Source organism: Lutzomyia longipalpis, chromosome 4 (assembly GCF_024334085.1).
Source record: "Lutzomyia longipalpis isolate SR_M1_2022 chromosome 4, ASM2433408v1".
NCBI lineage: Eukaryota > Metazoa > Arthropoda > Insecta > Diptera > Psychodidae > Lutzomyia > Lutzomyia longipalpis.
Window position 1 is genome coordinate 3,138,547 of NC_074710.1, and position 22,982 is coordinate 3,161,528.

At 35.1% G+C, this 22,982-nt stretch overlaps 2 protein-coding genes across 5 annotated transcripts in view; both read right to left on the reverse strand.

Moving 5' to 3' along the window:
• Positions 1-22,982, reverse strand: part of LOC129795447 (mediator of RNA polymerase II transcription subunit 1) — a 1,235,552-nt gene that overhangs the window by 998,217 nt on the left and 214,353 nt on the right. The gene's annotated exons all lie outside the window — the stretch shown is intronic.
• LOC129795480 (alpha-actinin, sarcomeric) lies at positions 1,464-22,332 on the reverse strand. 4 transcript variants are annotated; one of them, XM_055836801.1, is made up of 10 exons: positions 22,180-22,291; positions 16,421-16,576; positions 9,780-9,941; positions 7,818-8,072; positions 7,598-7,751; positions 7,322-7,417; positions 6,012-6,091; positions 4,383-4,475; positions 2,652-4,316; positions 1,464-2,590 (listed from the first exon to the last, which is right to left on the reverse strand). In XM_055836801.1, exons 2-10 carry the CDS (start codon positions 16,532-16,534, stop codon positions 2,432-2,434), a joined length of 2,778 nt encoding a protein of 925 aa, XP_055692776.1. In that variant the 5' UTR covers positions 16,535-16,576; positions 22,180-22,291; the 3' UTR covers positions 1,464-2,431. The 4 variants fall into 4 exon arrangements, with proteins under 4 accessions (XP_055692776.1, XP_055692774.1, XP_055692775.1 ...); XM_055836799.1 differs by lacking the exon at positions 6,012-6,091 and having other exon boundaries at positions 7,332-7,417; positions 22,180-22,332; XM_055836800.1 differs by lacking the exon at positions 7,322-7,417 and having other exon boundaries at positions 6,012-6,097; positions 22,180-22,302.

Here is a 22,982-nt window from a genome sequence, read left to right on the forward strand (position 1 = left end):
GGGGGCATTGAGGAAGAGCCACCCGCGCGTCAGAGCATCTTATCGTGGTGTTGTCGTGTGACTTGCAGTAGTCAATAAGATAAAATAAATTCAATTAAATCTTATCGCACGCAATTGAAGCCATAAATTAACGGGGTTGAGTTTAATTTGGAGGCAAATTGCAAAACCTAAGTGATGGATTTTCGAGTGGAAAACACAAAAAGTTGGCAAATAGAACGATAAGAGAATTATTTACAGAAAGGTCGAGGGGGGTCATAAGCTGTTAATTTTGAGAAGAAATAATTTACAAGAAATAGATTTAAAAAATCCTGGAGTTAGGCAAAATAAGGCTTTAATATAAATTTTATGATTTTTTAGATTTAAAAAAATTTCTAAATTCTCAAGTGTTCAAAAAAAGAGAATTAATGATGAGTAATTGCTATAAAATGTTTTGCTTTCGGAATTCAACACCATAAGCCATTAAGGAGGATGAGGGCGCTGTTTGTCAAATTTATAGTATTTGAAGGTTGATCCTTTATGTTATATAGGTACATAAATAGGTTATTCTAATTATATAATCGAAGAAAGTAATGCAAGAAAATCTTATCGATTAGGTACTTACCTTCTCCTGAAGAATTTATTTTACAAATGTTGTAATTCATATTAGAATCTAGGTAGGGGAGGGCGGGGCTAATAAAGTCACTTAAGGGTTTGGAAAAAGCTTAAAATATCATATTTCCTAGCTAGATAGAACAAAATGATCTGAGAAAGAGTTGTAGGGCAAGAAATATCCTAAAGAATTGAGCTATACATTTTGCTTTATCTGTTTGGGAAATATGATATTTTGAGCTTTTTCTAAACCCTTAAGTGACTTTTTTAACCCCGCTCTCCCTTATATAGAAATTAAAATTATGGCACGTATTCTGCGACCAAAAAGTCCTTGAAATCCTTGAAATTTCAAAGCAAATTCTTAAAATTCTTCAGATTTCTTGGTTAACTCTTTTTGTCAGTAGCAAAATGATTAGTTTTTTTTGGCAAAAATGTAGGTTATAAAAGCAAAAGTAATGGTAAGTTTGATGAAAATAAAGGATTATTTTTTTCGAAATATACCACCGTTGGAAAGGGGATGAATGTAGCTTTTAGAATCCATGCTACTTTTCAAAATTGGTCCCTCACAGCTTGAGATATTGACGATTAAAGTCAAGGGTACATACTTTTAAAATAATATCACTGGACATATTATTTTTTCTCGGCACTGTATGTACTTTTTTTTTAAACAAATAACTTTGAATAAACTTTTGGCTTTCCACGTGAAAAAAAAAGGAAAATATTGTTTTTCCAAGAACTTTCCAACTAACCAATTCCCCATTTTCCCCAACTTTAACACTTTTTTCTCACTAATGTATGCAATATAGTGAAACATTTGAATTGCCACCGCCAACGGTTTAACGATGAGCATAAAAACCAGATAAAGAAAATGAAAATAAAAGAAAATCACGGAGATTTTATTAAATTTCTTCTTTACTAATTTTAAATATTGTATAAGTTGTGTATAATCATTATTATCGTATCCTTCTGCTGTTTTTCTTTCCTCTCTTTCTCTCCGCTCTATTTATATTCTTTTCTTGTTTATTTTATTTCACCTCATTACTGTAATAAAGATGTCTCAAAACTATATTGAACCTCTTAATTTTATTAAATTCTATGGTTGTTGCAAATGAAGCAGAAACAGAAGAATAAAACAAATTCATCTCTCAGGAAGCATAAAATATTAATATATATATGGTACTTTATACACGAAAGAAAAAAAAACTTACACGCGCCGAGAAAATTCTCTCAGCTTTCGCCACAAAATTGAGGAAGAAATGAAAATTAAAGAAATATTCTAAGTATGGTGGGAGGCATACCTATAAGAAAATCATCAAAAAAAAAAAGAAAATAAAAAAATAAAAAATAGAGAAATTCGTGGATAAGGAGACAATCTCAATAGAGACACTGTAATATGTACGTACTCTTCAATAATCTCACAATAAAGGTTTTATCCTTTAATTCTTTTACAATATTTTCTTTCTCATGCTTTCCTTTCCATCTAGCGATTTTTATTCACCCACATTTCCCTGTGAATCTCACTGAGAAATTCTAAAAAAAAACACCCTTTCTCTTTTTCTCATTATTGAAACAACAAAGAAGAGAAGAAAAAAAATGACACAAAATTTCCACTTTTCAACTACATTTCCCCATTTTATCTCTTTTTTTTACCTTTTTCTTCCAAAAAAAATCTTTTAATCTTGCGAGTAAAATTCGATATATCCGCGCGCTTGACCCCCCTCCCCCCGGAGAGGAAAAAAAAGAATATTTCTTGTTTTTTTCTTTTCTCTGTAAATGATACTCTCCATCAGTGGGAGTTGTGCGTTGAGCTGCCGGTCGATATGGTGGTTGGTTGTGCTTAAACCTACAAATCGCTCTCGCCATAGAGGGCTGTACTGAAGGACATGTAGTCAAGGGCTCCGGGAACAGCACCTGGACCCTTGAAGGGCGGCATGCGCTGAATGCAGTACTCAGCCTGATCTGGTGGCAATTCACGTCTCAACTCATCTGGCAGGATATACGGCTGAGGCGGGAAGAAAATGAGATTTTATTAAATTACAAAAATTAATTTCTTTTAAACTTACCTTGTCAGAAGCAAGGATCCTGAAGGAATCTATCACTTGCTCAGCTGTATCTGTATCAGTTGATTCGCGCGTCATAAAGTCCAGGAAGGCATCAAAGTGAACGTAGCCAGTACTATTGGGATCCACCACGGCCATAATACGCTGGAAGTCCATCTCACCCTGGCGATCTTTGCCAATTGAGTAGCCAAGGGACACGAGGCAGGACTTAAATTCATCCGGAGCCAGTCGGCATGAGCGATTCTTGTCGAAATGATTGAAACTGGAGCGGAATTCATTGAGTTGCTCCTGTGTGATACCCTTTGAGTCTCGTGTGAGAATTTGATTCTCCACCTCGTTTATGTTGCGATTAATGGACGTGAGAAGTTGCTCCCAGCCCACGCGTAGGGTCTCCATTGTGTAGTGTGTGTAGCGATTTTCGAAGATCATGGACTCCTGGACGGCTTGATGGATCTTCTCAAGTTCCTCAATGTGCGGCTTATACGCATACACGGCCTGCTCGTATTCACGCAGGCGATGCAGCTGATCCTCGAGGGAGCCCTGCAGCCCCATCCCGATGGCCGTAACTGCGTCCATCTGGCGCTCAATCCACGGCCCCACGGCATTAGCCTTCTCGGCAAATTGTCTGCGCAGCATCTCATTGTTCTGCTGCTTGCGCAACTCATTGGCCAGCGTTTGATCACGCTGTGGCACCAAACCGCGCACATCTGACCATTTTCGCGTTAAATCGTGTGCCGTGAGGGTGGTGTAGGGATTCTCGAGGCCACCAGGGATCTGGTGTTGCTTCACAATTGTCTCCACTTCGCGCACAAGGCCCACAATGAGATTGTACTCCTTGTCTGCCTCCCCGAGGGTTGCCTTGAATTGATCGTGCGCCTGAATTAGCCCCTGAATCTCCTCCATGGTGTGCACGATGAACATATCAACGAGATCCTCGCGTGTGCCATCGAGCCAATTGTTGAATGGGGCCGCCCTCTTGGCAAACTCCAAGTGGAGAATGTCAATCTTCTCGAGAATCCTCTCCGCCTCATCGAGCGCCTGACGACGACGCTGCGTGAGCGCCCCGAGACGATCCCACTGATCGCAAATGCGCTGACAACGAGCATTAACCGACATGCAGTCGTGGTACTCCAGCGTATTGAGTTCCTGTGCAATTGCTGCAATTTGTTCCACGCGATCCTGATGTGCCGCCAGATCCGACTCAAATGCCTCGTGCTTCTTCTTCAGAGCCTTCAGCTCATTGAGACGGCACTGCCGGAAGTCCTGACTCTGCAGCATCTCCTCCTTGCCACGTGTCCAATCCTCATGCGTGTCCGCCTTATGCTTGAACTTCTGTGCCAGATGCTCAAGACGTTCGAGGCGCATTGTCTCAGCCAAGAGCCACTCCTCAAACGCCTTCTCGGCCTTCTCCAAACCCTTCCAGGCATTGGCAATGTCCGACACGGTCTTCCCCTCAGTCGGCATGTAGGCTGGGCGATTGGAGAGGCGCAACTTGGTTTGCAGCGTGTTGAAGTTCGTCTCAAGTTTTGCCTTCTGCTCCACACGTGGTGGCTTATGCTTGCGCCTGTACGTCCGATATTCCTCCAGCTTCTTTTGCACACCTGCCAGGGAGTTGTCCGTCTGACGTGAATTCAGCCATGGCATTGTACGACGAATCCACTCAAGCAACTACAAGAAAATTTATTTTCCCCTTAACATTTCTTCTTAAACTTTTAAACTTTAAATCTATCTTACATCGCTTGCCAATCTCTCGTACTCCTCCATAAGACGCTCATTCTCCTGATTGACTTTGAGGACCTTGCAGATGCGATTGGCAGCTGTTTCAGCCTTGATTTATTGAATTTTATTATTCAGAAAAATATAAAAGAAAAATCATATTTCAGTCTTTATTCATAAATCTCGGGGAATGGAGGAGGAAAGTGAAGGAAGAGTGTTTCAGTTTTGTTAGAAAAAAAGAATGCAGCAGAATAAGAAGGATAAAGTCATCATCCTATGCTGAGTAGGAAGTTTATATTAAAATCTATTTCCTTAGAAGTTCTTTCATCGCTTAATTTACAAAAAAAATTAAATATAAGCTAATAGGCGAGTTCTTTGTCAGTTCAATGAATTTTAAATTGATAAAAGATGTCGCTACTGCGGGTTTGAATCTTTGATTTTTTTTCTGGATGATACAGATTTTGCGAGTTAGATGTTTTTTAATTTTAATGAATCTAAAGACACAAGATGATTAGGGGAGACCGGGGCTAATAAAGTCACTTAAGTGTTTGGAAAAAGCCTAAAATATCATATTTCCTAGCTAGATAGAACAAAATGATCTGAGAAAGAGTTACAGAGCAGTAAATTTCATATAGAAATGAGCTATTGCATTTCGCTTTATCTATTTGGGAAATATGATATTTTGTGCTTTTCCTAAACCCTTAAGTGACTTTTTTAACCCCGGTCTCCCTTATATAAATAATTTATTTTTAAAAATCACATTCTAGTCAAATCTAGGACTTTATCTTATCAAAGACTTCCACTATGAATAGATTATTAGGTTTTTAATTAAATTTCCAAACCTCCTAAACCAATATTTAAATCTTTAAATTTTTAAATGTTCTTTCGAAGACATCTTTTCATAGATATCAACAACATTTCATTCCTAAACCATAATCTAACTACTTTTTTTCAGATTCCTGATTTTCTTGTCAAACTTAATTAATTTGAAAATTAAATAAAAAATAGTAAAGAATCATATAGTAACGCTAATTTTAAATTTTATCTCTAACAATAGTGGTGACATCTAGCGTCTAAATTGAACTGCGTAAAATGGCAAATGTACACCGCACTACCGCAAAGAATTATATAAAAGAGATTTCTCAATAAAAGATTAAATTATATAAATTTTATTCAACTTTAATGCCTAAAAATTGAAAGTTCAGAACAAATACAAGAAAATCTCTCCATGAAGTCACTTTCAATTTCGATGGTCAGTATGCGCTAAATTAGGTACAATTTTTTTTTTACTTTCTTCCTCACTTCTCAACTGGATAATTTCGCATAATTCTCCACACAAATTATGCGGTACAATTTATGCAATCAACACTACAAATCCCCACCACGTCTTTAGGTACATTTCAGACAGGCGATGACTTTTCCTCCTCACAGTGCTTCAATTCATCCATTTTGCACATCTTTCACCAAGAACCACTCACAAGAAAATCTCTCACGCCGTTCTTGAGCGGGTGTCGAGAGAAATTCAGCTTATAGGTTTTTCTTTGCGGGTGGGTGGTTTGAGTGGGTGGGTGTGGGTGGATGCAGAAGGAGGCATTCAGGAAAAGCGGAAGAAGAAAAAAGTACATCAAACAAGAAAAACAAACAGACCTTTTGGGCACCACTGAAGCAATGGTAGTAGGAAGACACATAAGTCATTACAGCTCTCTCATCTGGCATGGCGGTATTCTGTAGGTCTGCAATTAATCAATTACGTGCCGGCAAAAATCGGCAATGAAGCCACACACAGCAACACATTTTATTTTTTTTTTGCATTATTGGATTTCCCCGTGCATGAGGGAATGAGAGAAAATTAGTCTTTCATGGTGTTATATTAATAATTAATTGGGTGATAATATAAATAAATTGGGTATAGGCCATTTTTGAAGACACAAAAAACAACTCTTGGCAAAGCAGCAAAAGAGAGACAGAGAGATTGATTTGAAAATGAACAGAGCATGATTTACTTCTTCATGATTTTCTTCTTCACGAGTTTTTTTTATTTATTACATTTAATATGATTAATTTCAAAGATATTTTAGTAGCACAAATCCTCTCTAATCTTTTTTTTTTGCTGTATGAAACTATTAAAAGATTCTTCTTGCCTCTCTATCTCTCTTTTAGCTGCGATTCTTTTATTTTATGCTTTGGAATGTTTGTACAGCAAAGATTTCCATGAAGTTTGCAAATTGTTGAGTTTTTGTCTAAAATTCCTCGCGCCATCTGGCGAAAAAATTCCCAGGAACAAACTAGTGTCATCTAGCGGGAAATTTAATACAAAGAATTAGACAATAAATAGTTTACGCTTGTTCTTGTAATTTTCAAAGTTACAACACTTTGAAGAATTTTAAATTGATAAGCTCTCAATTCTATGCAAAAACTTCATGAAAATCTTCCAGCAAGCCTCCTATTGACTCTCAATGAGTCTTTACTTTTTACATTAGCCAGGGGAATGTTTAATTGAATTATTATGTATTAAAAAAGAAGTATCTTGGACATGGTTTCAAGAACACAATTGAGCGGTAATTAAAATCAAGAGGGTCAAATGGTAACTTTCGCATGTTGTTAAAGAAGAGCGGATTAGCGTTACTTTCCACAGAATAATGTGGTTCATTCGCTTGTCGTTCACTTTAAACATTTCAAAAAAAAACCTCTCGCGCTTCATCCACATAAGCATGATCAGCATGATCTATTTTTCAGCGATCGAATTAAGAAAACATAAATACAGAAAAAAATACGTAACAGCAAAATCTCTCTCAATATACGGTATTTTGAGTAAGAAATTGGGATTATGGAGAGATACCAGAGAAGGTAAAAAAAAATAGAAAAACTCCAACACGGGAAAAACGACGTCAAGTCAAAACAATATTTAGTCACTTGTCTGTTGGGTTGTTGGATGAAATTGTATGGAGGAAAGTGATTAAATCCAACCTGCTGGGCGCCCTGGAACGCATGGTAATAGCACGACACGTATGTCATAATAGCCCTCTCATCCGGTTTCGGTGTATTGATCAAATCTAATGGATTTCAATCAATTAATCATCTTTCTACTTTAAAATGTCTTCCTAGCGCTTCTTCGCGCCACAGCTTCAACGCTTTTTTTCTTTTTTTTTTTGCTTTTTTTACTTGGGAAACTTCAACGACTTCCACCACAATTTTGTACTTTTTTTCTTTTAATTTAATTGAAAAGAACTCACCATCTGGATCCAACATTCTCGGGATATCGAGATACTTCTCAGCCACATCGAAGGCCGTATTGAGATTCTCCAGTGGATTGTCTTTCGAGAGTTTGCTGTAATCAATCAAATCTGGTCTATGGCGATGAATGAGAGCACAGAAAGCTAAACCATCCTGCAAAGAAGCAAATTCATCTCACAAAACTCATTTTTTACAAGTTAAAAAAAAAAAATTTCAAACCTTGAAGGAGAGATGGAAGTTCTGCACGTTGACATTCTTGTATGGTGCTGTCTTACGCTGACACCACAGCAGAAGACCCTCCTTGGCGGTCATCTCCTCCACAGAGATATCCTGGATGGCAAAGCGGAGAATGATGGTCCAAATCATACCGAGAGTCATCTTGAGATTCCCATCGACAATCTCCTCAGCGCCAATTGACACCAACTTTACACCCTTCGACGCAATAAAGTCCAACGCCTTGTTCACATTCGCAATCTATCCGTAATTTTATGTAAAAAAAAGATTAATAATGATTTTTACCTGACCTGACTATAAGGTTTCAAAGCTAGGTTTTGCTGAATCGAGTCTGAAGGCTTTTTTGGACGATTATTATTAATTAACATTTTAATCGTCTCTGGCATCGAAATTAATAAAAATTCATCTAGAAAAATACATTCAGTTCTAATTTAGTCTGACCTACTGAAGAATTTACACCTTAACTTAAAGAATTTTAGGCCCAGCCCAAGAACTTAGGCCTAGCATTAAGAAATTAAGCCTACCTTAAATATAAAGTCTATAGTTTATGAGTTATGATTTTCTAATTAAAGAACTATATTCTTTAATTTTATTTATTTATTTTTTGATTTAATTTTTTAATTTTTTTTCTTTCTTTATTTTATTTAAAAAATTTAAAGTCAGACTTAAAAAAACTGACCTAAAACCTTTGAAGATCGACTTCAAAACCAACTTAAAATTTTAAGTCCGACTGAGTAGTGAATTCCGCCCCTAACTTGAAAACTAAAGCTTCATTTAAGAAAACTTAAGGCTAGCCTAAAAAGCTTAGTGAAAAAATTGAGCATAGCCTGAAAAACTTAGTCCTAACTTAAAAAAAAGACTTACAAATGTTTTATTTTAAGAACTTATGCATAGCTTAAAATCTTTAAGTTAGACTTAAGTAGAAAACACTCAATGATGACAGAATTTTAAAAGATTTCTTGCATATTAAAATGCGTAAATATTCGTGATTAAAGGCGTAAAAAAAGTCTTCAGTTTACATCAGAGTAATAATCATTTAATCTGACAAATGTTTAACTTTGATCAAGACATTTTATTGAAAAAATTAAAGTTTTTTTATTGAATTTTCTTCCATTGAATGATCAACTTCTGTTCTTTTGACTGTTTCGTTCCACTACTATTTTCATTGACTAATTAACTGATTAATTGACATTAACTATCGCGTATTCCAGCCAAAATATTTTTAAGGGTGCATAAAATAAATTTATTTTCTTATTAGCAAATTTTGCATCATTAAAAATAAAATAAATTTCATTTAAAAATAAACTAATAGACGCAAATAATTTTATTCAAACAAACCGTTGTATATACTTTTAACCTTGTGCCATATTCAAAAATTTCTCGCTATAAAATGAACCCTATAAAGTTGGAGTATTAAAATGAAAATCATTCAACTATGAGAGAAATCCGCTTAAATTTGCATAATAAAATAATGAGAGACAGTTGCAATGCACAAGAATTCCGTAAGAAAATTAAGAGTTGAAAAGTATTTTTTGGGGAAATCCATTTGACGGGTTTTTAATGAAGAAAGCCGGACATGCATTTCGCTTTTCCCCATCACTATTAAAATGAATCAGTTGCTTGAATCATTTCTCTATAAAAAGATTCTCTGTCGATTTATGATTGATTCATTCGAATTGTTGGACGCCTTTCAGCTCCTTTCCAATTTACAATGTTCTGATCTACATTTTTTTTGCATAAGTTTTCTTTTGAGTTTAAAAATAGAGAAAGAAAAATGTTTAGGTGTCGTTGAATAGAAAGAAACCAATATACGATGTTGTAGAATGTAATGCTGAGGTCATTCGCGATAATTTTAGCGTCATTAAGTAATTCTTTCAATAAAAGTATAAAAGTGATAATGGAGGGAAAATCCACACACACACGCACACAAATGAATAGTGGTCTTACCTTGTGGAAGCGCATTTTTCCTCTGTCTGGCTTCGGCAGTGTCTCCCCCGAAATCACCTCCAGGAGCAGCATGAGTTTGAGTCCATTGCGGAAGTCATTGTCAATATTCTCAATGGCAGTTCCAGCTTTCCGCAAGTGGCTGTTGCACCAGGCCGTGAATGTCTTATTTCCACAAGATGAAGATACATTGCGAAGATGACGGAAAAAAAGAAGAAGAAACAGCAAAAGCACTTGCATTAGTCATTAATGTTCCATCATTGGTGCACACGGTTGGTGGGAACAAGAAAAATCAACAGTTAAGAAACTGTTCAATTTTAAATACCAACCATTTCTTTATTTTATGCAACAATATAATTCATTCAGGTGTTTGTTTGGAATTTTTTCTTCCACCTCTACACGATTCTTCTTTGCGCATTATTCATTCATAACTATACAGTATGTGACCGTGAAAATTGCACCACTGACCACCTCTTTTCCCCTTCGACGTCGTTTAGTGTGGAGAAAAAAAAAGTAGAGATGCCCAACAATGTAAAGTCTTATTTGCAATTCAGTAAAAAGCCTATTAACGCGACTCTTATTGTAAACACAATAAAATTCCTCGGCTTATCACTCGCTGCATGTACTTAAGATAAGGAGATTTTTAGCGGCAAAATCGATAGATGGGGTGAAACATTTTATCGACCACATAGATGGTATTTAAACGCAAAAGCATGAATAAATCCAATATATTTGCTTTAAATCAATTTTATCAAAGTAGAGCAAGGAACTTAACTAGAGACATATCAAGGGAGATATGGACATTTAGTAATACTCCAAATAACCTATTAAATCATTGATAAAAGAAAGAAATGTACGGGTAAGCTGACCAAGCTTACGGGAGCTGTGTTTCTTTCAGTGTACCAATTTTGTGAGAGCAAACTAGAACGCAAATTAATTTAAATACGCGCAAAGTCGGGAAAAGTTAAAAAGTCATACCCTAAGAAATCTTTGAAACGCCATATCTCGGGAACGGCTCCATAGATTTTCGAGTTTGAGCTATCGTTGGAAAGGTCTTAACCTCAACTATAACATATTAAAATATGAAGTAAATCGATAATGGCATTTTCGAAAAATTCGAGTTCGAAATTTTCGAAAATATTGATTTTGACTTTAGCGCCTCTCGCGGTCATTTCTCGAACTTGCAATGTTCTAGACATTTGTAGGGCTTCACGAAACCTTTCATTTGCACTTGAGTTGATCAAAATCGGACTTGTAGAACCCGAGATATGACATGCCAACTTTGGAAGGCTATATCTCGAGAACGGAGACATAGATTTTTTTCATTTTTGGCATGGAGCTAGATAATATGGTCAGCTATAACATATCAAAAAATGAAGCAAATCGATAATGGCGTTTTCGAGATATTCATCGAAAACTCATCGAAAATTTTGTTTTCGATTTTTGGCCCCCTAGTGGTCACTTTTGAAACTTCGTATGTTCTAGAGAGTTGTAGGGTTTGTTGAGAGCTTTCATTTGAGCCCGGGTTGATCAAAATCGGTCAAGCCGTTTTCGAGTTATGGTCGATTTTCGATGAAAAATTGTGGCGGCCATATTGACTAAACGGCTTGACCGATTTTCAAAAATGAGGTATCGTTGGAAAGGTCTTGATGGCCCCTACACCATATAAAAATTTCAGATTTTTAGCTATAATAGCGGCTGAGATATAGCGAAAACAAAATTTTGAGGTTATTCAAAATGGCGGACGGAGGGGTGGGGGGGTGGATTTGACCTCATAATCAGATGTCTTCCAGTCGATATTTAAACTTTGCCGTTTACCGCAAGTCTCTATCTATCACCGTTCTCTCGCAATTTAGCGTTATACTACGGACGGCCGGACGGCCGGACGGCCGGCCGGAAAAAAAAATTTTTGGCGCATACGTTTTTTGGAATGTGGGGACCCTAATTCGTGCTCATACCAAGTTTGAGCCCGATCTGACGACTTTCGATTTTGCTCGGTACACAAAAGCTGTGTCTGAAAGAAACACAGCTAAAATTAATACAAAAGAAACATTTTTAGATAATTTTTTTATCATAACAGAAAGGAATTTATTCGTTTTAGAAACTCATAATATTAGGGCCGATTCTGTTGAAAATCTTTTATTTTTTACGCCATTAAAATTGATGTCAGATTTTGACAGTATGTAGATGTTTTTAGAACGTTATATTGACGTTATTTAAAAAGAAAATAAGAAGAAGTAAGAATTTGCTTTCTCAGAAATCCTCCAGAGAGGGGCCTTTAAAGATTCTTGAAAAGGAATTTCTTCCTTCTGTAAGTTAATAAAATAACTAAAACACGGGCTGGGACTTTCGCCCTTTTTCATCAGCACGAAGCATTAGTTTGTGAAACTTCTATCTACCGAAATATTTCAAATATTTTTGTGGGAGTCAAACGCGGGATCTGACCTTTAAAAAATACTCTTTTATTACTTCTGCGACGTTTCGGAGCTTTATTTCTCCTTGCTCAGGCCTGCAATTACATTATGAACAATTTATTTATATAATTTTCTATTTTTTTAACACTTTGAAATATTAAAAAAAAATTAATATTGAAAAAATTCTAGTGATTTTATATAAATCTAGTCAAGGCTTTTTTACATTTCTGTTATTGAGATTGATTCACAAATTTTGGGGAAATTTTAGGGAATTTTTTTTTTGGCTTTCAATCTACAACATTCAAATATTTTTAACTGAATATTAATAATCTTACTATTGTTAAAATTTTAATAGAAGAATAATATTTTTAACAGAAAATTTTTGAAAAATTCAAGAAAATATTTGCTTTGAAAGGTGATACCTTAAAATGTAAAATGAAGCACGTAATACTGCGACTCCCTACTGTATTTTCGATTGTATTTCACACAAGATCTCTCTTAGAAATCTGTCAACTGATCCTTGCGGAAAATCTATTGTTTTTTTCAACCTTCGACAAGATTTTTCTTCTGTGCTGTATGTCTTTGAATAACGTCATGAAAGCATGAAAATGAATAAACTTCTTTCGTTGTGAAAATGATTTTTCTTCAAATCTTCATTCTTGATTTCCTCTTCAATTTAAACAATTGAAAAAAAAATCTTTCCACATCCTTCAATACATATTGGCTCTATTCTTTATCTTAAGGACACACAAGAGCTGTGAATATTCTCGCGGTGGCACGTGCACAAAGTTTCCAAAGATGAAAATTTACAGTTTTAATGTCATCTCATGGCTTTAGTGTGGCTTTAGTTGAGTGAGAGCTAGATATGATAATATTTGCTCATGGAGATTGGAGGTTGAGACGATGCGAATTATATATATACCCAAGCGAAGAGAAATGTTGACATTCTTGGTCATCTCATGATTTTTCACAGAAGAGCAAAAGAATCTTTTCTACCCATGCCACGATAGGGAGGTCACTTTGTGAGTTTTCTGACCTTTTGTGTCACTCATTTTCCTTTCAACGCAACAATATTTTTCTCCCCAAAATTTATGAATTTTCGTTAAATTTTGCGCTATACGAAAAAAAAAAAGAATTCTCTCGATGGGAATTGTCGCAGCGATGCAAAAGAATTTTCTACCCGCGAAAAGAATTTATATTTCATTTATAAATCTCTTCTATTTTTGAGCTCATCGAGCACACCAACCACCTCGATGTGAATGAACTTGAAAAATGAAATAGAGAATGTGGTGCGCGGTGCAAAAAGAAGTTCAATTTATTAAATTTGCAATGCTTTCTCGCGAATGGCATTCTCTTTTTGGCAACAAGTCTCTCTCTCTCCACCTAGTTTCTGCACAAAGTTATGATTTTTTTGCACGACTATGCACCTCATAGTTCCCCATATAGTTGTGGAGGACCATGAAATTGTCGCACAAGATGGTGTGCGCTTTTTTTGCTTTCCCCTGTTGGCGGCTATTTATACGTGTTTTTCACCTTCGCGAAGGAACCTTTTTTTTGTGTGTAGTGTTTTGTTGGAGAAAATAAATTTATGACACATTTTCCAACAATTCCTCACTCATCGTCAAAAACTGTAAACATTGCCTCTTTTTTTTCGCTCTCATCGTTAGCACTATGTCAGGGAGAACAAATATTGTGCATCGCTCTTTTTTTTGCCCAAATACTTCGTTAAATACTCAATTTTATTAGCCCCAACACCGCGCCTAAAGAGACAAATTTATATTTTTAAGGCACATTTTTTCGGATATAAAATAAAAATTATTGCGAGATTTTTGGCAAAATTAGAACAACAATTTGGTATGAGCCATACATTGAGGATGAGTAAGCAAACGTCGGGGTGTGCAAAAGACGTCGTTGTGCCAATTGGAACCAAAAAACTTAATTGCATCAGCTACGAGTACCTAAGATTATAACATTTTCATATTTTAACGAATAATTTAATTAATAATTTAATTAGGAAAATTTTATATAATTTATGTATTTAAAAACAATAGTTAAATGACAAATATTTAAATATTTTAATAAAATTTTGCCGAATATTATTTTTAAATAAAACAAACATTAAATAGAAAAATATAATTTTCGATTGATATAAGTCTGATTCTTACGATAAAGAAGAATCACAGATTTTTTTGCAATCTTTCCTTTTACATGTTTTTAAATGATCTTAATATATTTTTTTATAAATCGCAATAAAAAATCAATTAATTTAATATTAAAATTTTTTAAAGGACCCATCACATCTTAGTTCAAAGTTCTTGAAATTTTCTAAATTGTGCTTGATTTTTCAGAGAAAGCCTCATCCCAGATATGCCCAAAAAGTTTTTTAGCACTAGATGACAAAATTGGTAATTGCTGCCATTCGACCTTTTTGAACTTTTACAGAATAAAATCTATTCAATTTACCTAGATAAATTTTACATCTAGGGAACTTTTATTTACTACTTCAAAGGCAAATGAATTCTGTAAAATCGTTTTCTTTTTGAATTTTAAGGTCAAAGATTTAGGTTAGAAATTCTTATCCTCCGAGCGTTAAAGCATATAAAATCTGATTTCAAAATAGTCTAGAAAAGACATTTTTTAGCGAAAATTCTAGAAATTTGACGTAATAAGTTCCCAAATATTCCCATAAGCCACTTCTATTTATTTAATATGAAAATAAAAAGTTTTGGCACCACATTTGAGTCAGCAAATGATCCTTTGGACGCAAAAGGGTTAATTTAGAGACTTAAATTAGTTAATTTTATATCACATCATTAATTAAGTAAGAAAGAGAAAAATATATAAAATTTTGGTGTTTCTTAAGTAGAGTTGGCAAAGCTTTTGAGAGAGTACTTTAAGCCAACAATTTTGTAGACAATTAACTAATAAACTGCTTATTTTCCTTGTAGTTTTCTTTACCCCTGAAAGTGTCTCATTTTGCCCCATCTTGAGGTGACTAATTCGCGAACTCTACCATTTTATAAAACTTCTTCGATATATATTCTTTAGAATGTTTTTTTTTAAACTTTTAATGCATTCTCATGTTTAACATTTTGATACCGCAGCTAACAGTAAGCTTCCACCATGATCGTGACATCTTCTACATTCTTTTTCTTTTTCAGAGAGAAGAAACGCGATGGAAAAAGACATCTTTCAGGGATTTCCTTCCCACTTTACATTCCACGTCCATCTCTATTCATAGATTTATAGAATTTATTATAAATTCACTTTGGAAGGCAAATTAGTTGGGAAAGAGAAATTTTCATTTAACTCGCGCATAGTGTCGCCTAATCCACATTTTTTATTGCCATCAAATGTGTCGTCTTGACGCCTTTTTTTGCTCTCCCTTGATCTTAAGCGGTATTTACATGTGGAAAATTAACGGGTGTGCGTGGTGGAGGGAGAAAAGAAAATGCCAAAGAACCCAAAAGATTCGATAAAATATTGAAAAAATCAAGTGCTGAGCGTCCGCGTATTTACCAACACACACGCTTCGAGCCATTTTTGGACGCATGAAACTTGATGCCTGCTCCACATCGTGTTGAAAACACAGAGAAAATCCTCAACAGAGAATATCTCACAGCTAAAGAAAATTTGCTTTGCGCCGAGACTTTTTCTTTTGCCTCTGTCTTTGTGCAATTTCGTACGATCGTGAGCTTTTTTTTCGCGCGCGGGGCCCTCTCTATTCAAATTTTGCGCTCGCTGACCCACGGAGGAAGCTCTTTCTCCGTTAATCCTCCCGCGATCGGATGCGAAATCAATTTGGATTCTCCGCCACCCTCACGCCCATCTTCCCCTGCCCCATTCCGCAGCATCTTACTGATCCCATCGAGAAACTTGCGGATACAGCGTCACGACTCGATGATGCTGTTGCTTAGTCACGTAGAAGAAACGATAATGTTGAAGAGATTTTATTCTTAGGAGAGAATCATTTTGAATTTTCAATGTTTCCTTGCAGAAGCCGCGCAACAAATTTGCGTGGGCAGTTGGCGAGAGTGAAAAGATGAAAATATACAGCTGATATGTGCTAAAAATAAACCCTTAAACCCTCAACATCATAGTGCTCTGTTTGCTAGCACACCACAGCACACATATTGCGCCCAGAAATCATCGTTTGTATGTTGCCCAATGTGCCACGATGGCGATTAAATAAGCATTTATGAAAAAAATCTAATATTATATACAACAAACCTTCTTCTGTTGTTTTTCCCATGCTGGATCAAGGAGTCCCTCACGCTCCCATTCCTCCTCCTGCTCCATATACCCATCGGCATTGCCATCCCCGTAGTAAACTCCGTTCTCCATCCTTCAGGGCTCACCCACGTCCTTGCAAGTCGATTCAAGTGGCTGAGGAAAAAAAAAGAAAAAAAATGCAATAAATTAATTTTGTATCAAACCAAACCCAAAGAGGCATCAAGACGTGCCTCCTAAGCAAGAGTGTCGCCGCACGAGGAAAGTCTAACACAATTTCGTGGGGGTCTCTTTAGAGCTCATCAATAGGCACAAGGAAAAAAATCACACCAATCCTCCCACACACGCTGTAAATATTTTTATGAATAGAAATCTTCTAAATGAATAAAAGAAAAACTCCGTTCTAGCGACGAAATTAAAATCTCAATTGTGGCTGGAGATCAATTTATTGCGGGGACAGAATTAGATGCATGAAGAAGAAAGTTGGATGGAGTGTGTGCCATTCAGAATGCAAAATAATCCGAACTACGAGGCGCCAGTTGATTGACCTCAAGAATTTATTTTAAATAAAACTCATTTGAATTTGGCGGGAAATTGATCAACAACCTCTATTGTATTGTTTTCTGATTATAAGGTTTTGTCGAATTTGTTTTCTAGGTTTTCTAATTAAAATCATTTGTTTGAGCCCTAATTTATGACTTACAAAATATTTTTATGATTATGGAATATAAAATTAGAAGATTGTAAAACAAACAAGATAGAAGAAAAACTATTTTTAATAGTAGGGGAACGTAGCCCAATTCCGACCTCCAAAGATCTGCGCAGAATGAGAAAAAATGGTATAAAATAAAAGGCAATATCCTTAAATTTGGTACCATTTTAAAGCCTATTTAATGCTCTTTTAACTCCCATAACTTTCTACATTTAAAGTTTTATCAGTTTTAAGTAATAGCTGAGTGAAAAACGCCCTAAGACGTCCGAATTGGACCACGTTCCCCTACATATTTAGAGAGTATTTTTAATCTTAAAAAGGATTCAAAAAACGTTCAATTTGTTGTGGCTAATTTTACTGATTTTCTTTTTAATTTTGAAATATCTTTTATTTAACTATTTTTAATAGATGTTTTGTTTTTAATTAAGGTTCTTGTGCCAATAAGTTTCAAGATTACGATTTCTTTTAATTTGTAAAAAATTATTAAGCTTACGTACCAAAAAATATTTGACCAATTCAAAAATTCTGTAATTAAAAGATTTTAATAAATCCAATAAAATATTGAAGAGAATTCTTTCATGAGGTTCCTTTTTAGCTGAAAGAAGTGTAAAATAGAAAATAATTTTTCTGCATATTCTTGAACTTTGTAAAACCACAGAAATATTTTTTTTATGATTTGTTGCACTATAAGAACCTCAAAATAAATAAATTTCTTTATAAACTTTTACATAATTTTCCTTGAAGAATTTTTACTGAAGACCAAAAAATGAAAATTCATACATTTTAGCCCTAAATTGAATTGATATCAGTGATCGGATCAAAATACCACGGTGTAGATAAACTTATAACTTTGTATTTTTAGACAACAATTTCCTTGTAATGTCTTATCAATTTTTCTTGCTGTTTGACATCAAATAAACGACCCTATTGACCATAATCACACGCAATTCACTGTCAATGTCTCATGGCATGTGATTGAACTTGGTGAGGAATGGATAATTTTATTTTTCTTTTTCCCGTGAATGAGCTAATAAGGCGGACCCTGAAGGAAAAGTGTTAAGTGGCATAATTGTGGGAATTTTTTTTTACAAAGTACGAAGGCAGTCTGTGAGCCATCGCACTCAACATTCTCTCCTTCTCTCTCTCTCTCTCTCTCAAAACATAATTATTCCATCTGCAGGGAATTCTGTGACCCAAAAAATATGTGTAATGAATTCTCTGTGTGTGAAGTGAACACATGGGTCGTGCAGTTCATCTAGTTTAATAAAATAAACGCCATTTCCCTCGATATTCTCTCGAATTGGTGTGGAGGGAATGCGATGTGGGTGATGATGATGGCCTCTTCTCTGGAAGCATAACTCCTGGCAAATAGTATGAATTTTATGTCGTTTTATCCCATTTTTAGGGTCTTCTCGCATCGGGATTCCTTCCTCTCTGCATATTATCCTTTTGAAGATTAAATCATCAATTTTCTAAAGCTGAGAGTTTGCCACATTATGATCCTCCCTGCTGTTTGTAGCAGTGTAGGGGGCACAACCCAAAATTAGATCTGTGCACTAGATCTTTCGCATAAAGGGTGTGCTTCGTCGTCTCTCTCTTTGCGAACAATTCGGAAATGTAGGCAGTAACATCCACAAATACGCCGGATGCTTCACAGTTCATCCTTGTAAAATATATAGGTATAAGTGTGCGCATCCATCGTCTCATTGCACAACACATAATTGCACACACTTCCTCCCCCGAAAAAGAAGCAACTAAGGGATGGTCACGTTATTTTGGAAACTCTACAGGAACAAAATGGCCAAAATGTGAGAATTTCAAATAAATTTTTTGAGCACAAAAATTTATTTTCTAAATCAAAAATACTGAATTCTTATCAGTATTTGGCCATTTAACAAGAGTGCAAGCAGATTTCAAAATTTTGGTTTAAAAATTGGCTTGAAAATCGCTCTTGAAAGTCCCCGAGTTTCCAAAATAACGTGACCATCCCTTAATTAGCCTCTTGTGAGGTCATCGCGCGTGTTTTGCAAAAGATTCCTCACTATTTGCTCATAAGATGAATTAACAACCATGTCACTGTCGAATTTTCTCACAGGAGACTCTCTTGGCATTTTTACTTCATTTCTCGCGTACATTTTTTTATGATCTCTTTTCAATGTTTTCAGATTCACCTAAAAATAGGATACATTTGCTAAATATTCAGCATGATCATCTCTTTGGGGATCTTACGTAGCGATAAGTTAACCAGCTGGTTTATCGCAATTTTCTTCATAATTTTATTTGAAAAAAAAATGTTTAGAAAATACGTAAAATTATGATATTTTATTTATTTAAAAAACAGCATTTCAATAAGCAAGAAACGAATAATTTGTCTAAATTTTTTTCTTACATTCTTATCTTATTATTCGATTTATCTCAATACAAGCGCAAGAAAAGAATGTAAATGAGGATTTTTAATGAGACTTCAAGAATTACATTTATTTTCGTGATAAGAAAAAAACTATTACGAACAATTAAAAAAAATAATAAAGAGAACAATCTATTTTTTTTAATCAAAAAATTATGAATTCTCATCATATTTTTTTTGTAAAAGAAATTATTTTCTGATGTGTCTAAAACATTAGAAAATTATTTTGAAGAATGAAAAAACAAGAAACTGATATTTTAATCCTTTGCGTTTATTTCTTGGTTGAAACAATTGCTTTAAGACGTCAAATTGTCTCCAAAGCAAAGGGATAACTATCCCTGGGCCTTAGTGCTTCCCGTTCAGATAAAGCTTTTAAATGGTCATAAAAGGCTTAAAAGGGTTTCAAAGATAAAAAAAAAAATTGAATCACTTTAGTTGTCAGACAGACTTAAGATTCCTTAAGAAAGACTTATGTTTTCTTAAGATTCTTTGTGAAAAAAAAAACTTAAAATTTCTCTGGAAAAATTTAAGATTTTTAAAGGCAACCTAAAGATTTCTTAAGTATAAATCGAGCAAAATGATTTATCTTGACGATTTTTACGAATTTCAATGTCCGAAAGTGACTAGAAAAAATCATCGAAATATAAAAATTAAACCCAATTCACCTTAACTGAAGAAATCTCAAGATTTGCTTAAGAAAACTCTAAAATCTTTAATTTTTCTCCTAAGATCTTCAGTTTTTTCTGAATTTCTGAAGAAAATTTATGAAATCTTATTAGAACCTAAGACATTTTTAAGAAAACTTAAAGAGTGATTAAAAAACTTAAGTCTGTCTGAATAGTGAATTTCACCAATGTCTTAGGCTAAGCCAACCATTTTTTTTATAATTTTATGTTCTTGACTTTTAGAAAATTGAAGAAGACTTATCACTTAAAATTAATTTTCTTTTTCTCCTAAATTCCTTATATATTGTTAGAAAATTATTCTGCACGTTATTTGAAATAACTTTGTAGCGTCTTCAGACTGTTTTTTTTTTCCTAAAAAATGGATATTCTTGTTCTCAAAATTTATCCTATTTCTTCTTTAAAAATAAATAAATATAAATTTATGTCTTACAATACATTTTTCTTTAAGAAAGTCCTTTCGCGATTAAACCACAGAGAATACCTTTTTCATCCTTATTTCCCACCAAACTATATCCACAAAGTAACACTCATTTTCTTCACTGTTAATCCTTCTTACGGTTGATCATTTTATTTAAATTTTTTTCTTCACATTTACAGCATATTTTTTCAGCAGCAGTCCTGTGATTTCTTAATGCTCAGGATTCCACTATCCTTGATTTTTTCAGCAAAGTCTGAGAATAAATGAGTCAGTTTGACCGTTATATCCTTTTGCTGTTTAATTTAATTGAAGGGAAAAAATCTTTCATGCATCTTAAGATGTCCAGGCCCATTCGTGGCAGGCGCCTTGGCCACTTTTATGATCAAGACATTCCAGATGATCCGCTTAGAGAGAAAACTTCTTGGAGATTTCTCTCGTTTCTCGTGCCATTCCAACGGTGTTTTGCTGCGTGCGTGTGTGCCGTGGGGGATAAATATAGCATTCTAATCGTTCGATGTGATCTAAAAAAGAATTTCTTACGCGATGAGGATTTTCTCGCATCTCGACAAGTCTTCTCTTTTCCAATAAACATTCCCATATAGTTTTGCCTCATCTGCCACCCAAAAAAAAATCATTGGGTATTTTCTTCCACCACTCCTCTGTGGAAACCCCATTTTTTTGCCTTCCTGGCGACACAGAGTCCCTCAAGAAATTCATTTGAATTTTTTGTGAATCTTCCAGGTGTGGCTTCCGTGGTTTGATGTGGAATTTGCTTTTCCGGAGGAGTCATTTCCTCTCTCAAATGCAAAAATTCATCAATCCCACCTATATGTATGTTGTATGTTGGTGCCTTCGCGGCCTTTTTGCACACATTCAGCACAAATTTTCTCATGAGGTCGACGAGATTTATGTTATGAAACGTTTTATTTATAAATTTGTGATTTGTGAGCTACTTTCGTATCCCTCACACGCACACAACTTTTTCCTGCAGACGTCTCGTCCCGTCCTCCCCACACGCGGAGGAGGTCTCCTTCCACCCACATCCTCAATTATGTTGTAGTATGTGCACATATCCGGCACCACCTTCCCTCGCGCAGATTTGCTCTATTTGCAGCAACATTGAGAAATATTTTTAAGAAAAAAATGTACTTTTAATTGCTCACAGAGGCGAAAAGTGAGCCAGAAAGCGAGATTTCTTCTCGCCAAGCACGAAAGAATCTTCTCTTCCCAAATTAGCGGCGTAATTTATATAAAGCAAATATTGGCGAAAGGCTTTACAAGCCAAATGGGATGGGGAGTGTCTGGTGTCGCAGACCCCCTCCTTCCGGGCCACATAGAGCGTCCATTTCCTCAATGTCCCCTAATCGGGGCAACAGAAAAAAAAGAAGGAAAAAATCCGCAACCACCACAGACTTTTCCTCCTCTTTCTCAAAACACTTAAAATTCCTTTTTCCACAACTAGCGGCAACACTTTAAATTCTTTTCTTCATTTTAACTCTAAGAAATTATGTAGTGTGAGGGTGGGAGAACACATACTTTTAGTTTCGCGACTGGGCTGGAAAAAACACGCTACAAACTAAATTGCTCCGGCAGCAGCCAACTCAAAACTGCGCGAGAATAGTGAAAACTGCTTGAATGTGTCAGCCGAAAGCTATGTTCCCCACGACCAGAGATCTCTTGTGTCACATTCAGCAGGGCCGGGAAGGTAAATTTATCCACGGAGGCATACCGCAACAGCTTGCGACGTTTAGGAGGACACATTGTTGCTTCAGGCAGACTCACAGTGGGCTGCATGATGCTCAATGATCTACCGCATAAGGATCTTTGAGCTACATACACAGCTCAGATTTATTCTCCTTTTCCATCTTGTTTTTCTTCCTATGTACTTGGTTTCCTTGGTTTCCTTAAAGGAAGGATTCAAGAATCCGAACGACAACAACTTATTCAATAAAAAAAATTATAGAAATAATTAAATTAGATTATGTTGAAGTTGAATAAATATTTCCTTTTAGAAAAAAAATGGATCATTCGAATTCTTTAGGTGATCTTTTTATAATATTCAAAAAAAATCATAAACTTTATTTCCTGCGCTCTCGATTATGGAAATATAAGTAATGAAATCATGGATAATTTCTAAAAAAAAAAGATAGATAAGAACATTTCAATGGTCTTAAAGAGTTTATATAAATTTATCTTTAAAAATAAATTATATACTAACTAGTCAACCCGAGCCCCCAATCACGTGTGAGCAAACTCAATTTTAAGCTATAAAAGGGGGCGTATATTAGTAGGGGGGATGAAAAATACGGTACACAGAAAAATTCTAAAAATAAAAAAAT